This window comes from Manis pentadactyla, chromosome 2 (assembly GCF_030020395.1).
Source record: "Manis pentadactyla isolate mManPen7 chromosome 2, mManPen7.hap1, whole genome shotgun sequence".
In the NCBI taxonomy this organism is placed as follows: Eukaryota; Metazoa; Chordata; class Mammalia; order Pholidota; family Manidae; genus Manis; species Manis pentadactyla.
The window spans coordinates 173,024,558-173,038,354 of record NC_080020.1 but is presented as its reverse complement, the minus strand read 5'-3'; the positions used below and the strand labels follow the sequence as shown (position 1 = coordinate 173,038,354).

Sequence of the window (13,797 nt, the reverse complement as noted above, 5' to 3'; positions counted from 1 at the left end):
ACCTTGATGGATGCACACCTCTTCCTAATTGCGGTTCTTGGCCCTGTGTTCTCTGGCCCCAGCCCTTCATGCCCTTCTTATCCACATTTCTATGCATATGCTGACCTCTCCAGTGCCCAGTGGTCTTACACTCATCTCTTGTGACTGCTAGAAGATTCACCAAAGGTTTGCGTCTGTGAAGTCCCTTACCAGCTCCTTCCTGGAGCTGGCACCCATACATCTGCACCCTCCCCGACTACCGGCTCTCCTGCTGATAGAACTTTGGCAGGCCTAGGCTGCTGCTACCTCGGCCATGCAGTTTCTCCACTCTAGCACCTGGGCATTGTAACCAGTCTGACCCAAGGTGAATTTATGCAGTTTTTCCACCAAGGGTAACTGCACTGAAAGAAAGCTATACTTCTCCACTTGCTTGGTAAGAATCATGATCTCTTCTTGGTTTTTCTTTTAAGATCCTACCAGCTTCCCCTGGCCAGTTCCTCCCTAGCTCTGCCTGGGATGTTCAGCTCACTTAAATGTGGAACTGCAGGGGACTTGTAGGCCTCCCAGAATGCCTTTCCCAGAGGAATGATTCTTCAGGATAAATGTTTCCTGCCACTATGGGTTTTGCTCAACACTATTCATACCTGGAGACAGGAGGTGAAAGGGGCTTTCCCAAATTTATTGTTTATGGTGCAGGCCCCTTAAATGCTGTATGGCAAGATGAAGTCAGCTGTTAACTGGTTGGACCACCTTGGGCAGGTCTATCAACATCTGTGCCTCAGTTCCCTCATCAGTAAAATGGGGCAGTCTCTACCTCACAGGGCTGTTGTGAGGACTGAAAGAGAAAGTGTGAGAAAATACCTACCAAGTGCCTGGTACATAGTGAGTGTTAAATAAACCGATTTTTATCTGCAGCTGTCCTACACAGTCATGATTCCCACAGTGGGAAGCGAGGAATATGAGTGAATTGCTGCTTAGTTCACAAAATGCAGAGTTCCTGGGACTGTGGTTCTCAAAGTGTGGTCCCTGGACCAGCAGCATCAGCATCAACTGAGAACTTGTTACAAATGCAAATTCTTGGGCCTCATCCTAGACCCTCGCAGTCAGAAACCACCAGAGTGGGGCCCAGCAGTTTGTGTTTCAGTAAGTTGTCCAGGTGATCCTGATGAACTCTAATGTTTGAGAAGCAGAGGACCTCACAGAGGAGATACCCATTCAGAGACCATTTTGGTGGAATAGGTCTGAGTTTTGTTTATCCAAGGCATGATTATAAGAGGTGGCATCACTGAGCTAGAATTTAGGAAGTCTCAAGTGGAGGGGTATTGTTCAGATCCAATTAACATGACTAGACCCAATTTCCTAAGTAGAATTCTTTGCCCATGCCTGGTTGGGGAGTGGGCTTGGGAGAGGTGATTGTGTTTAAGGAGTGATTATATTATAGTCACACCATTAGAAGCCTGCTATCTGGCCTTCTTGTTTTGGGTTACTGTGGCTGGGGGCGGCGGGGTACTTCTTTGCTTTGGGGATTCCACTAGGACTCCTGGCCCCTCAAAGAATGCTCACCCACCACAACTGTGTGCTGTCTATGCTTTCAGGCTGAGCTGACGCCTTGCTCTTTCAGCTTCTCAGAAAAATATCCTCTCCCAGTACCTCAGCCTATCCCGGACTTGAATCTTCTGTAAGAATCACAAGACTCCTTACACCTTGCCCCCACTTTGCCTCCACCTTACACTGCTAACTGTTAGGGTTCTGACCCAGCAGCCTGAGTTCTGAGTCCCCAGGGCTGGAAATCAGGGTGACCAACCATCGTGGTTTCCCTGGGACTAAGGAATTTCCCTGGGGTGTGAGACTTTAGGGCTAAAAGTGGGAAAGTCCTGGGCAGACAGGAATGAATTGGTTACCCTAATCTAAAGGTTCCAAAGAGGCACCTTTAGAGGAAAATGAAGGGAATTGGAAGGGGGCCCAAGCAGGAAGCAGGGGAGGCATGTGTGTGTTGTGTATGTGTATTGAAGGGGCAACACAGGTGCAAAGAATATTTTTGGTACATATGGCTGACAGATTCTTAGCTCCACACTAGTAGTCATTGTCTGTTTTTCTCCATGATGCCATTTTCTTCCAGTTTTCCAGGTTTGCAAGGTTGTCACTGATTCATGCAAGCTTTGGTCCCTGGGAAAGTCACACTGATTCCTCTCCATGACATCTTCCCTTCCTCCCCACTCCAAGTCTGGCTGTGAATTCACTCAGCTCTCACCTTCTCCAGTGGCCATATACGCCTTCCTCAGATCCCTGCCAATCTCTGATCCACCTTGCATGTGTAGGCAAATTAGCCAGCCCGAAACATTGCTCTCATGCCTCTCCTCTCTAAAACTTCCAAGGACCATGCTCTGTCTACAGTACAATACCTAAATCCCTATCTTGGCCCTTTCTCCTCTTCTTTCTTTGTAAACTCTTTTCTTCTTTCAATTAGGCTCAGTCACAGTTAATGGACAGAACCTGTAGTGGCCAAAAACATGAGTTCCTAGGTCAGACAATAACAAGTTAGTTCCAGCCTCACCACTTACAAGCTTCCTAACAAGTGTCCTTGGGCTTCTGTGATTCAGTCTCCTTATCCTTAGAATAAAATTAAAGTCTCATGTGTTTATTGTGAAGATTAATTCATGCCAAGCACTTGGGACTGTGTCCAATAAATAATAGCTATTGTCTGAAAATGCCAGGTTCCCTTCTGCCTTCCAGTCTTGTTCACCCTCCCTGCAATATACTCTCCTGTGACCTCTACCTGCAACTGAGGCCCTAGCTGACTCCTCTGGGACTGTGGATGGATTATTCTCAGATCATCCTTGAGAGTGGGATTGGGCCATCTAAGCAGAAGCATGGCAAGTTCTAAGAGGGGAAGGAAGAACTGACAAGGAGAGAGGGGAAATGGGAAAGATGCCTAAGCATGTTCTCTGTAAGACTGGCTGGGTGAACAGTCATGGGGGAAGGCCTGTAGCCAACCCCCCCCCCACCTCCCCCATTTTCCTCCTCCCTTCCCATCACACTGCAGGAGGGTGACGAATCACTAGCAGAATCTCAGAAATTTATCTCCCTGGTAGGGGGATGAGCTGGAGTCTTCACCTTGCAAGGCTACTACTCAAAAGCTCTGCGTAAACAGGTCAGACCTATCCTATCCACTGCCCACCAATGCCACCATCCTGATGGGAACACTTCTGGACAAGGGCAGGATGGAAGTTCCCACAACGGGGTTGTGCCTCCTCGTCCCAGGAGCAACACTTCCTCTGTGTCTCAGTGTAGCCTGCTTTTGGCAGGGACAGGGGGGAAGGGTTGGGACTCTATTAAATGACCTCAGCATAAGTAAAGAGTAAAGAATCAGGCTTGATGTCCTCACTCTGGTCCAGCCTACAGTTTAGGAGCAAGGTCTTTGAGGCAGTGGCGGATCTAATGCCTGGTGGAATCCTGCGACCAAAGACAGCCAGCAGGGGAGGAGATGCCGGAAGCTGCCAGAGTTTCATTGCTTTTCCCTCAGCCCAGAGTCTCTGGAGCAGACAGGGTTGACAAGCTGTGGCTCTGAAGGCTGACTGGATGCCTATGTCCAAATCCTGACCTAGGGCTTCTTCCTTTGTAAAATGGATATTGTTATATCACCTATCCTATAGAGTTGCTATGGGGTTTATACAAGACATTGTGTTTAAGGCGCTCAGCACAGTGCCAAGTGCAGAATTAGCGCAAGAATCAGCAGATTTCACTCTTATTGCCACCGGCCGGGATTGAGACGTCGTGTGGAGAAGTCTCGACTTTATTCTCTACAGTTGGGAATCGTGGGCATCTGAACGGGAGCTATAGACACCGGTATCCACACCTTCCCTCCACCCTGGAATCCAGACAGGGCGCACAGCGCGGAGGCGAGGAGTCCAGGGTCGCAGAGACTAGGACTGGCGGCGGCTTTGCCTTCAATCGTCCACCTCTATCTCCTCGTCTGACAAGTGGGGCCCGAAGTCAGGTCGACCGGTACCGGGTCCGGGGCCTGTGGTGCGGTGGGACAGAGCGAGGCAGCCCTGGACTTCGGGAGACAGCACGCGCAGCGAGGCCACGTCTGCGCGCATCTCCTCCACGTCGCGCTTGAGCTTGGCTCGCCGGTTCTGGAACCACGTGATGACCTGCGCGTTGGCCAAGCCGAGCTTCGCTGCCAGCCCGTCGCGCTCTGAGGGCGCCAGGTACTTCTGGAAGACGAAGCGCCGTTCCAGCTCCAGCACCTGCTGCGCGGTGAACGCCGTGCGTGACTTTCGCCGCCTGCGGCCGGCCAGGCCAGGGCCCAGCGCGCCCGGCGCGGCGCGGCCTGTGGAAATAGGAAGGGGGTCAGTCTCCAGCCTGCGGAAATCGGGCTTCAGCCCCGGGAGGAAGAGCTGGGGGTGGGGTCGGGTGAGGGATGGGGGTGGAAGGGGAGGCAAGAAGGCGGACGGAAGCCAGGACCGTGGTTCCTTACCCAACTGCACGAGGGTCAGGCCGAGGTGTGAGTCGGGGTACAAAGTGGAGCCGGCCAGTGGGGTACGGGCGGCAGGAGGCAGTGGGCATCTTGCAGGGACAGGGAATGGGAGGAGGGCGGGACAGGCCAGAGGAGATTTGGTGCAGAGTCAGGCCTTCTGAGGTGGGGTCTTGGAGCCTTCTGGTGACACTGGTCGAATGGGCGCGCAGGCTGGGGCTGGCCCGGAGGCAAACCCAACCGTGGTCAAGGTAGGGGCCGCCAATTGCGCATGGTGATTGTAACAGGACTCGGATCGTGCCCTTCTAAAGACTCGTGAGTCGTGTGAGGCTCTCTTGGCTTACACGTCTTTAGTGACGGGAGCCCCCTCCTCAAACCCAAAAGGTTAATAGCGGGGGTACACAGGGCATAGCAAAGAGGAGTCTGTAGTCCCCGGGACCCTTGCCGCTCCACAGGCCTTCTGCTCCTTGAGCCCTCTCGAGCAGAGAGAGGTTGGAGCAGAGCTTGGACACCGGGAGAGGCCCAAGCCCGGTCTCCCAGCGCTTTCTACGCCGCCCTTGCCCTACCTAGCTCAACTCATTTGGCTCAGGCCTTTGTTTCTTTCTCTCTGGCCTTTCTCTGTCGCGATTGCCCCACGTACAGAGAATGGACGCTCAGTTCCCGACAGAACGGCCCTTCCCCTCCGCGCTGGCAGCCTCCAGGGAGCGACTGCGGAGCCTGGGAACTAACAGAGGGGAGGGGAGGAGCGGGAGATGCAAGTCCCTGCAGGTGGGCTGAGGGGAAGGGGCAGATTAGGGTGGCGGCCAGGGTGAACAAAGGTTAGAGACCAGGAACCTGGAGGAGAGAGATGGGGAGAAGGCCAAGCTACGGTGCGCGACCTTGGCAGCGCTATACCTTCAGAGGGCTGCGGAGCGTGCCCGTCAAGTCCGTGGAAAGTTTTATTAGTCAGCTCCTCCAGTGCGCATAGAGGCGACGTGGGACCTGGACTCGACGCTGTAAGCTGAGCCACAGAGGGTCCTCCGGGGACCATGCGTGGGCTTAGGATGTCTGCGATGCTGAAGGGTGTCCGGGGGGTCTGGGGCTCGGTTCCGGAGCTCATGGCAGGCCAGGATGTGGCAGTCCCAATGCCCGCTGCGCTTGGCTCGGCAGCTGCCTGGGCCCCGGCGCTCGGCTCCCGATCTGGGCCCCCCGCCCCGGACCCGCCCCCAGCGCTGGGCCCAAGCCCCGTGCGCCCCTCCTCCTGCGCCCCCACCCACCAACCCCGGGCCGCAGAGGGTCTGGAGCTGGTAGATGTCCCAGCAGCGGTGTATCTTCAGGGCAGGGAGGCGAGGAGAGAAGCCAGCGGAACGACCCGTCAGACAGGGCCATGGGGCTTCTCCGCGTTGTCCCGAGCGGCCCCGTGCACGCTCGTGCTGGACCCTTCCTAGGAGGCCCCCAGATTCTGTGTGCCACAGACTCCCGCCCAGCTGCTGCTCTGGCTCATAAACTCGCCTGCAATAAAATTACTTTCCCTGGCCTCAACGGCTGGGGATTTGCAAAGTTCTGAAGAGGGAGATCAGAGCTGACTGTGCTGGGATGCGTGATCCCACCTAGGAAGGACCTCAGTCTCCTGACCTGGCCCCCTAGAGCTTGCCCCACCCCTGTGGACCGCTCTTAAAGCGGTTCTTGGAGGCTGGAAGTTATTAGCCTAGCGCAGAGGGCTGGGGGGAGACTCGAAACTTGAAAGGACCTGGCGCCCCAGAGTGACTACAACTGGGAATAGTGTGGATGCGATGGCGAAGCAAGCTCAGTTGAGTGGACTCCGTCTGGCTCTGGGACTGAATCCAAAGCTGTCCCACCACAGCTCAGACGCCCTGAGGAAGTAAAAATACATGGAGAAGCTGATGGAGACGTGGGCCTCAGGACAGAGGACACAGCAAACCCAGGGCTGGCACTCCTGCTCAGGAGGGGTCTGTGCCAGTGAAGAGTGACTTCCACTGAGGGCCTTCTGGTTTGCCAATCTTTGTCTTCTTATTAAGCTCCTGTAGTCGCAGTAGGGGTTCCTCAGCCTTGGGAGGCTCAGGAACCACCAAGTGGGAGCAGCAGTGGGAGAGAACACTGGTCACTGCCCAGGAGCATCAGGGCAACACCTAACAGAAGAGTGAATTGGAAGGCAAACTTCATGGACCCAACCAGACCCGGGACAGAAACCCCTGCCAACCCAAGGACAAGCTCTTAAGGCCCGATGTTCACTCCTGTTTTATCTCTGTCCTGTCTCTCCTCTCTCCCAAACCTATCCTAGTCCTGGGCTCATGCGCAGGTGCACCCCCACAGCCATCCTTCGTAAGAACGCAGCTCTGGGACAGTGTGGCTCCACCACTGGAGGCCCAACAAGGCAAGGGTTCTGGTTGCATATCACACCCCAGGTAGCTAGGTAGCAGAGAAACCCCACCAGTGAGGAGCTCACCACTCCTAAGGAACTTACTGCTATGGGTTTTAGCTTTTCCAAGAACAGCTGAGTCCCTCCTGGACTGTCCTTCATGTTACCTTCTCTATAGACCTCTGCACCTCCTACAATTTATGCAGTGATCCTTTATGACCACCTGTCTATTCCCTGGGGTAAGTGGAGCCTATAGTTGAGGTGCCCCAAACATAGCTTGGGAGATTAGAGGCACCAAGCCAAAGACTCTTTTTCAAGGACAGAAAGGCACTTTATAAGGGGGGTGAGGGACCCTCACATGGCTTGGCACTGGTATGTCCCACCTAAGAAAAGTGAAGAAACTAAAGGTCTTCTTGATAAATGACCTCCAATGACCACCCTCTACCCCCCAGACACTCACATAGCACCCTAATAGTGCCCTCTGAGCAATACATTCAGCTCAATGTGCCACACTACTCACTCAGAGAGCAGAGCCAGGCCACAGTGGGAAGCTGAGATGCCCAGGACCTTGTTTATTGGTTGTTAGTGGTGGGGGTTTGGAGAGAGAAGAGATCCTCCTGGCTGGAGGCCTCAGCCCTCCAAACCATCCTGGTGGTTTCACTTAATTTGTAATTAAAGAGGGTCCCAGGAGGCTGCAGGAACTGCCTTGCTCATCTCCCAGTTCTGTCACCAACCAGACACTACATTCGCTCCTGCATTCTCTATGCCACTTTTATGGTCTCTCTTCCTCTGTTCTCAATTAGAAGCCTGTGTCTGTGGGGAGAGTAGGGCTCCCCTAAGGGCCCTTTGCCTTCCTCCTCTTCCATCCCTCCCACCCACCTCCTTCCGGCTGCAGCTGGGCTCAGGTAAGGGGGCTGGACAATGAGATTGGACATCCCCTAGTCGTGAGTTTGAGGGAGGAGAGGGGAGGAGAGATGAGTAAAGGGAAGAGGCCCCTGACAGCAGACCCTGACGAAATCTGTCCCAGTGGCCAGGGACTTGTCCAGATGATCATGGGGCCACTGCAGGAAACTTTTCCCAGAGAAGCCTCTGGAACCTGAGCTGAGGAGAAACCAGATCCTAGGAGGGGGGCTAGGAGGAGGGTGAGTGATTAATGAGGAAGATTAAGAGATTAAACCTGGGTTCTGGGCTCTGGGGGAAGGGGGAGGCAGCTCAGCTGTTTCATAAGCTTCCTCCCAGCCCAGTTGGGGAGCAGGGAGATTCTCCAGTATTGGCCATTTTGCACCTCTTCTGCAATACCTCCCATCCCCATGGCCCAACTCTCCCTGCCTCAGGTCCTTCCCAGAGAGGTCCACATACAGGCAACTTCACCAATGCCCCCTCTGGTGTCCTCTCCCGGCATTCTCAAGCAACCCCTCTTGCCTTTACCTCCTCAGGTTCCCCTCATTGTCCCGTCATATTTTGGGGTCCTCTGCTCCCTCCCCTTATAGGCATCCCTACATTTCAATATTCCTCCCGGAAGGCCCCTCCATCCCACTTAAGGATGCCCTCTCACATCTCCCTTCATCACCCCTTTTAAGATTTCCCTCTCCTCATCACCCCCTTTACTCTCATTCCTTGACCCTGTACCTCTCACCCACCTTGCCCTCTCACGCAAGCCTACCCTTGCCTCTCCACCCTTCCTTGCTGAGCAGTTTCCGCAGCCCACACCCTTCTTGAGGAGGGGACACTGAGATTTGCCCCAGTTTTTAGCACAGAGAACCTGTCCCCCTCAGTCTGGCCAGTCTCTCCCAGGGCTGCAGGGCGGGATCGTGAGGAGCACAGGAGGCAAAGGGACTTCCCCGGAGCAGTGAGTCTCCGGGTGCCTGCCTGAGGGTGTGTGCAGGGTATCTGAGCATCCCACCCTCCCCAGCCCAGCCACAAACACCCACCCCCACCGCCCACCCCACCACATGGGTAGCGGCCTCAGAGATCTTTGCGAGAAGAGGGCAGCAAAGAGCTCACAGACCTGAGGCCCTTGGAAGTAATGAAAGGAAGGTTTAGGTGTCTGAATTCAGTTCACTAGGCAATAACATTTTCTGAAAGAGAAAACAAGAAGTGTGTGAGCTGGACAGATGCCCCGGTCCATGCTGCTCTCTGCCTGGAGTTTCCTCCCTAAACTCCCACCCACTTCCCTCTCACTCTGATTAATGGGTTTTCCCTAAGGGTGGGAGGAGGAGGGCAAGCAAGCCCAGCTCTTGGATTGTTTTCATCAGTCCACTGCCCCATTCTGAGGGTCCCCTAATCCCTCATACAGTCACACAATTCAGAGGAATACGTGGGGTGTGAAATCCAGAGGCTAAATGTCCTCTGTTGAGCACATCTCCCTGCCGAGAAGAGGGGGCTTCATCTGAGGTCAGCCTGGGTAAAGGAATCCACCAAATGAAAGGGTGTGGATTGCGGAAACTGCTCAGTAAGGAAGGGTGGAGAGGCAAGGGCAGGCTTGGCCCTGCAGGTGAAGACTGATGCTCTGCCCCCAAAGTGCTGCGAGATCAAGGGCGCCTCTGAGAGGGCAGCTGCGTGCTGGGGCGTCCCTGCGTCCGCCTCTCTTTGAACGCAGCACTCTGTTCTGGGGCACGGAGCCCGAGAGAACCACAGGCTTGATTCACCAGCCCTGGTACAAATGGAGACGCAAATGACTCGGGGCACAAGGTCAGCGTGGGGAATGGACCCATAGGCAGAGCAGTGTAGAGCCTGCAGCTGGCCTGCACCAGCCACCTTGGGAGACACACTGCAGCTGCCACTGTCACCTCTGCTGACAGACAAAAAGAGGGCTCCGCTGAGCTGGGAGCAAGGCCGAGCAGCCACTCCACCCTAGATCCAGGCCTGGGTGCCTTAGCTGCTCCTTGGCCTCAAACAGCATGTTCTGAGGGTTGGTCCTCTGGACAACCTTATTTTCTGAGCCTTCTTGACCCCAAGCCAATGCCAAGCCCTGACCAGACTACTCCCAAACTCCTGCAACAGCATGGACACCAGAAAAGCCCCCAGGAGTGTTTTACTCTCCTTTCCCCAGCCCACACCAATCTCTCCAGAGTCACTATTTGAGTGTCCTTTCATGCACAAATTCCTCAAAAACAACCTTAGTGTGGTATGCTTGCCTAGGCCATGGAGTCCCCAGGGCTTAAGAAGGGAGAAGAGGGTTGGAAGGCCCAGGATAGCTGTAATTAATACCAAACCTCGAGATATATGCTGATGTAGAGGCAGGCCCAAAGGCAGCAGAGGAAGCCCTGACTCTGGCTGAGGAAAGGTTTCCTGGAGGAAGTGACTCTTAGGCCTCCAAGGACAGATCAGTAGGGTGGTAAGTGGGGAGGCATTCCAAACGTGAGGCCCTAAACATGGGAAACTTTGGGAGTCTTGGAGATCATGTTAGGAATGAATTCTGCCCAACTGGTGGCTCTGCAATGTCCCTTCCCTGGTCCCTGTTGCCTGCCTGTGACATTTGAAGGCTCTCCACATGCTCCTCTCTTGTGGCCTATAAACTTCATCTCCAAAGGGAAGCCCAGGCCAATTGTGTGCCCTGCACCCAAAAGAACTCAGGTTTTCCATGAGTCTCAGGCTCTCTTCACCAGTTCAGGCTGCCTTCACTGTACCCTTCTCTCAAGCACTGTGCCACATAGCTCCCTGCCTTCAGCCCTCACCAGCTATGCACAACATGCACCTCAAATTCATGGAGTCAGACTTAGGCCGGCAGGAGCTTTAGGCTCTAAACTTGAGTTGCAACATTTATGCTGCCTGCTCCACCCTACTTGTCTCTGATTCAGCAGTGGCCCATTAGCTTCCTTCAGGAACTCTCTCCCTCTTCTTCCATTTGTTACTATCCCACTGGGCAAGTTTCTGGTCACCCCACTGAGAGGCCCCATAGAACAGAGACGCTGGCTGGGTCTATTTCCAGAGTCCAGTGCTTGTGGCCGGTTCATCCAGATAAGGAATTTTACTGAATTAGTCAGTGGCATTTAAGCCTTGCAGCTTTCCTGTTTCTTGAAGCTGCCTCTGCTCTCCTGGACACCAGTTCTCTCTCTTCCACTACTCTCTCCCCACCCCGGCTACACCTGGCCCAGGTACCTGAAGGCCTGCTGAATCTTCTATGGCCAGCTATGTCTCCATCTCTGACTATCCCCCTGTGCTCCCTGAGAGCCCCCCACCCCAATTTTTTAAAAAGCTTTCTCCCTTAGGGCAAATCTTTGGATTTTTCTTTAAAATATCACTCTTCTTCAGTCCTGCAGCGGCCACTGTCTAACCCTAGCCCTACCCTCACCACTCTTGAACTGTGACACTTTCACCCAGGTCTTGTGACATATGCTGCAGCATGCAGCTCAGTGAGCATTCCCCTTCAGAAAGCCTTCCCGCCACCAGAAAGAGCTGGTGTGGGCGGCCTGCTTCTACTCTGAAACACCTTCTGAGTTTTACAGCTGTAGAGTCCTCTATGCCCTCCTTTGGTCATTCACAGAGGGACCATGGGCATAAAGAAGCCTTCCTTCACGATGAAACTCAGGATTTCTGAGGGAAGCAGGACACAGGACAAACATGAATATGTGGTAGGACAAGAAGGAAGAAGAGAGATGCCTTTTTACAGTTTTTATTTCAAAAAATAAAGCCACAGTTAATTTTACATAAATATCTGGGGAGGGATGGGGAGAGGGATGGGGTGGGGGCTTAGCCCCTACCTCCTCTTCTCTTTCACACTGTATTGTAAAAGCAAAGGGGATGGCTAAGGAGAGAACAAAGGGAAGTAGTCAGTGGGAGCATCCTTACCCAAAAGGCTCCCTCAGCCCACCCCTGCCCTGGGGACTGCCTTGGCCCTGGCTCACCTTGCCGAACCAGCGGGACAGCCATATCTGCTTCATGGTCATGTGATCAGGGAGAATTTCATTGTCAAAAAGGAGCTGTACCTATAAGGTAGATGTGGGCACAGCTTTAGGAACTCCCCTCTTGCATAGGTCAAGAATAAACTTGGTCAATCTTAGATTCTGTTCTTCACACTTCATAGCTACTCTCCTTCCCAAAAACCTGTGGGGATACTCACATGCTGGGGATTTAACATCAAACGATGACACAGGACCCTCCGGAGATGGCGAACCTCAGCTCTAACAGAACATCGGACATACTTCTTCTGGGGAGAAAGAGGGAAGGCAAGAGGACATGGTGTGTGAGAAAGAAGGGCCACTGGGAGATGGGTTTCCTTAGAGAAGCCCTCCCCTCAGCCCTTCTCACCTGCAGGATGCTTTTAGTCTTGTCTTTGCCAGAACTGGGGGAAACAGACACAGGTTAGGGAGCCCTATCTTTCCAACCCTGTCCCCCACCGAGAGCCATAATATACTCTCTTTAAGGGAACAGACACTCTCATTTGCCCTCTTGCTTGCCTGCTCCCTGAGCCCCTCCCTGACTCTGGGTCATTGACCCTGTCACTTCAGAGAGCCCATGACCTGGCCCTTACCTCAGCCGCTCCAGGCATAAGCTCAGCTGCTCATCATAGCGATAGTAGTGGGCTTTAGAGTGGTCAAAGCTGCTGAAGGGGAGGCCGAGGTTACTCAGGGCTGGCTCTGAGAAAGACAGAGTAGTGAGGATAATGGCACAGGTTTCATTCTCCTTTTTCTCCCTGGAGAGCAAAACTGGGAAGGACAAATGCACTGGAAGCTTTACCTTACCCTCCTGCTGCCAAGGGACATACCTTCCCCACTGGGCTGGGTGACCCGGTCTAAGCCTCGGGACTGGTAGAATTCTCGAATCCGTTTCTCTTCACCTAGAAGAGTGTGGAGTATAGGAAGTAAATTATTAGCCCTCCCTCACTCTTTGTTCCTCTGGCTGTCAACCTCTTTACCTACATGATTCCCACCAAAGGCCTTGTCACCTTAAGCTGCTACCCAGCACCAGTCCTCTAGAGGCCCCTCAAAGTCAGGTTGGTCACTCACTGTCCTGCAAGCCAGGCACTAGCTTGTACACGATGTCCTGCATGACCCGGTCCAGTTTGAGGTTGAGCAGTGGCTGTGTCTCATGGATCTTGATGTTGCACATGGGGCAGTACTTGCTGGTTTGGAGGTACTTCACAATACAACTCTTGCAGACTGCAGGAGGAGAAAAGCAGGCACTCAATCCTCTGGAAATCGGCTTCATGGGCTGGACAGGGTGCCTGGGTGGTTGGGGCAGGCAGCCTAGAGGCTGCAGCCAGCCTGATGGGGTCTAGGACACGGAAGAAGCAGACAGGGTCTAGGGTACTCACAAGTATGAAGACACTCTGTGATGGTGGTGGCATCGACGAAGTAGCCAGCACACAGGCAACAGACGATGTGCTCATTCAGGTCTTTGATCTTTACTCGGACCTCTTCCTGCGGAGACACCCTCCGTCACCGGTCCCCTCTCCCCAAACCCAACCCATGCGCCTTTCCACCTTGGGAGTCGTCTCTTTCATCAGATCCCACAGCCAAGCCGCGCACGCCGTTAGCAGGGTATTAGCTCCCAGGGGCTGACACTCTCCCTCCGCCCAGCAGAGGGCTCTGCGCACAGTAGGGGGGCCCCCTTCACGTGGATTCGCCCAACCTTTCTTGCCCAGGGGAGCTACACGAGATGGGCGGCACAATGCGCAGGCGTCCTAGACAAGAGTTTGGCAACCCGACAGCAATCGCGCAGGCGCACTGGGCACCCTGCCTCTGCGCAGGCGCGCTGGGCGTCCGGCCAGCCACCGCCCGTCAACTAGCCGGCCCCAGTTCGCACCGCTAGCCGATTACAGCAGTAACCCTGCCACCCCTGCACCTCGTTCCGTAGCGGGTCCATCTTGTACACTGACTGGAGCTGATTCCGAAGCCTCATCGCGATCGCAATCTGGCCCCCCTGAGGAGACGCCATCTTAAAGGCTGATCTTGGCCACCCACTTCCGGTGCCGCCTGCGGGGCGGGACTTGTCGCCCAGCAACGAGGGCTTAGGTCTTTTCGGATTCGCTGGCCGTCTG

At 54.2% G+C, this 13,797-nt stretch overlaps 2 protein-coding genes across 2 annotated transcripts; both read right to left on the bottom strand.

Moving 5' to 3' along the window:
- Positions 1-3,689: 3,689 nt before the first annotated feature.
- On the bottom strand, positions 3,690-7,501 carry LBX2 (ladybird homeobox 2). Its single transcript, XM_036930585.2, has 2 exons — positions 5,351-7,501; positions 3,690-4,312 (listed from the first exon to the last, which is right to left on the bottom strand). The coding sequence occupies exons 1-2, from the start codon at positions 5,553-5,555 to the stop codon at positions 3,927-3,929; spliced, it is 591 nt and encodes a 196-aa protein (XP_036786480.1). The 5' UTR covers positions 5,556-7,501; the 3' UTR covers positions 3,690-3,926.
- Positions 7,502-11,414: 3,913 nt separating this feature from the next.
- PCGF1 (polycomb group ring finger 1) lies at positions 11,415-13,756 on the bottom strand. The gene is made up of 9 exons (XM_036930698.2): positions 13,602-13,756; positions 13,072-13,177; positions 12,764-12,916; positions 12,523-12,594; positions 12,289-12,394; positions 12,066-12,099; positions 11,878-11,964; positions 11,663-11,743; positions 11,415-11,562 (listed from the first exon to the last, which is right to left on the bottom strand). Exons 1-9 carry the CDS (start codon positions 13,692-13,694, stop codon positions 11,515-11,517), a joined length of 780 nt encoding a protein of 259 aa, XP_036786593.1. The 5' UTR covers positions 13,695-13,756; the 3' UTR covers positions 11,415-11,514.
- Positions 13,757-13,797: the final 41 nt, after the last annotated feature.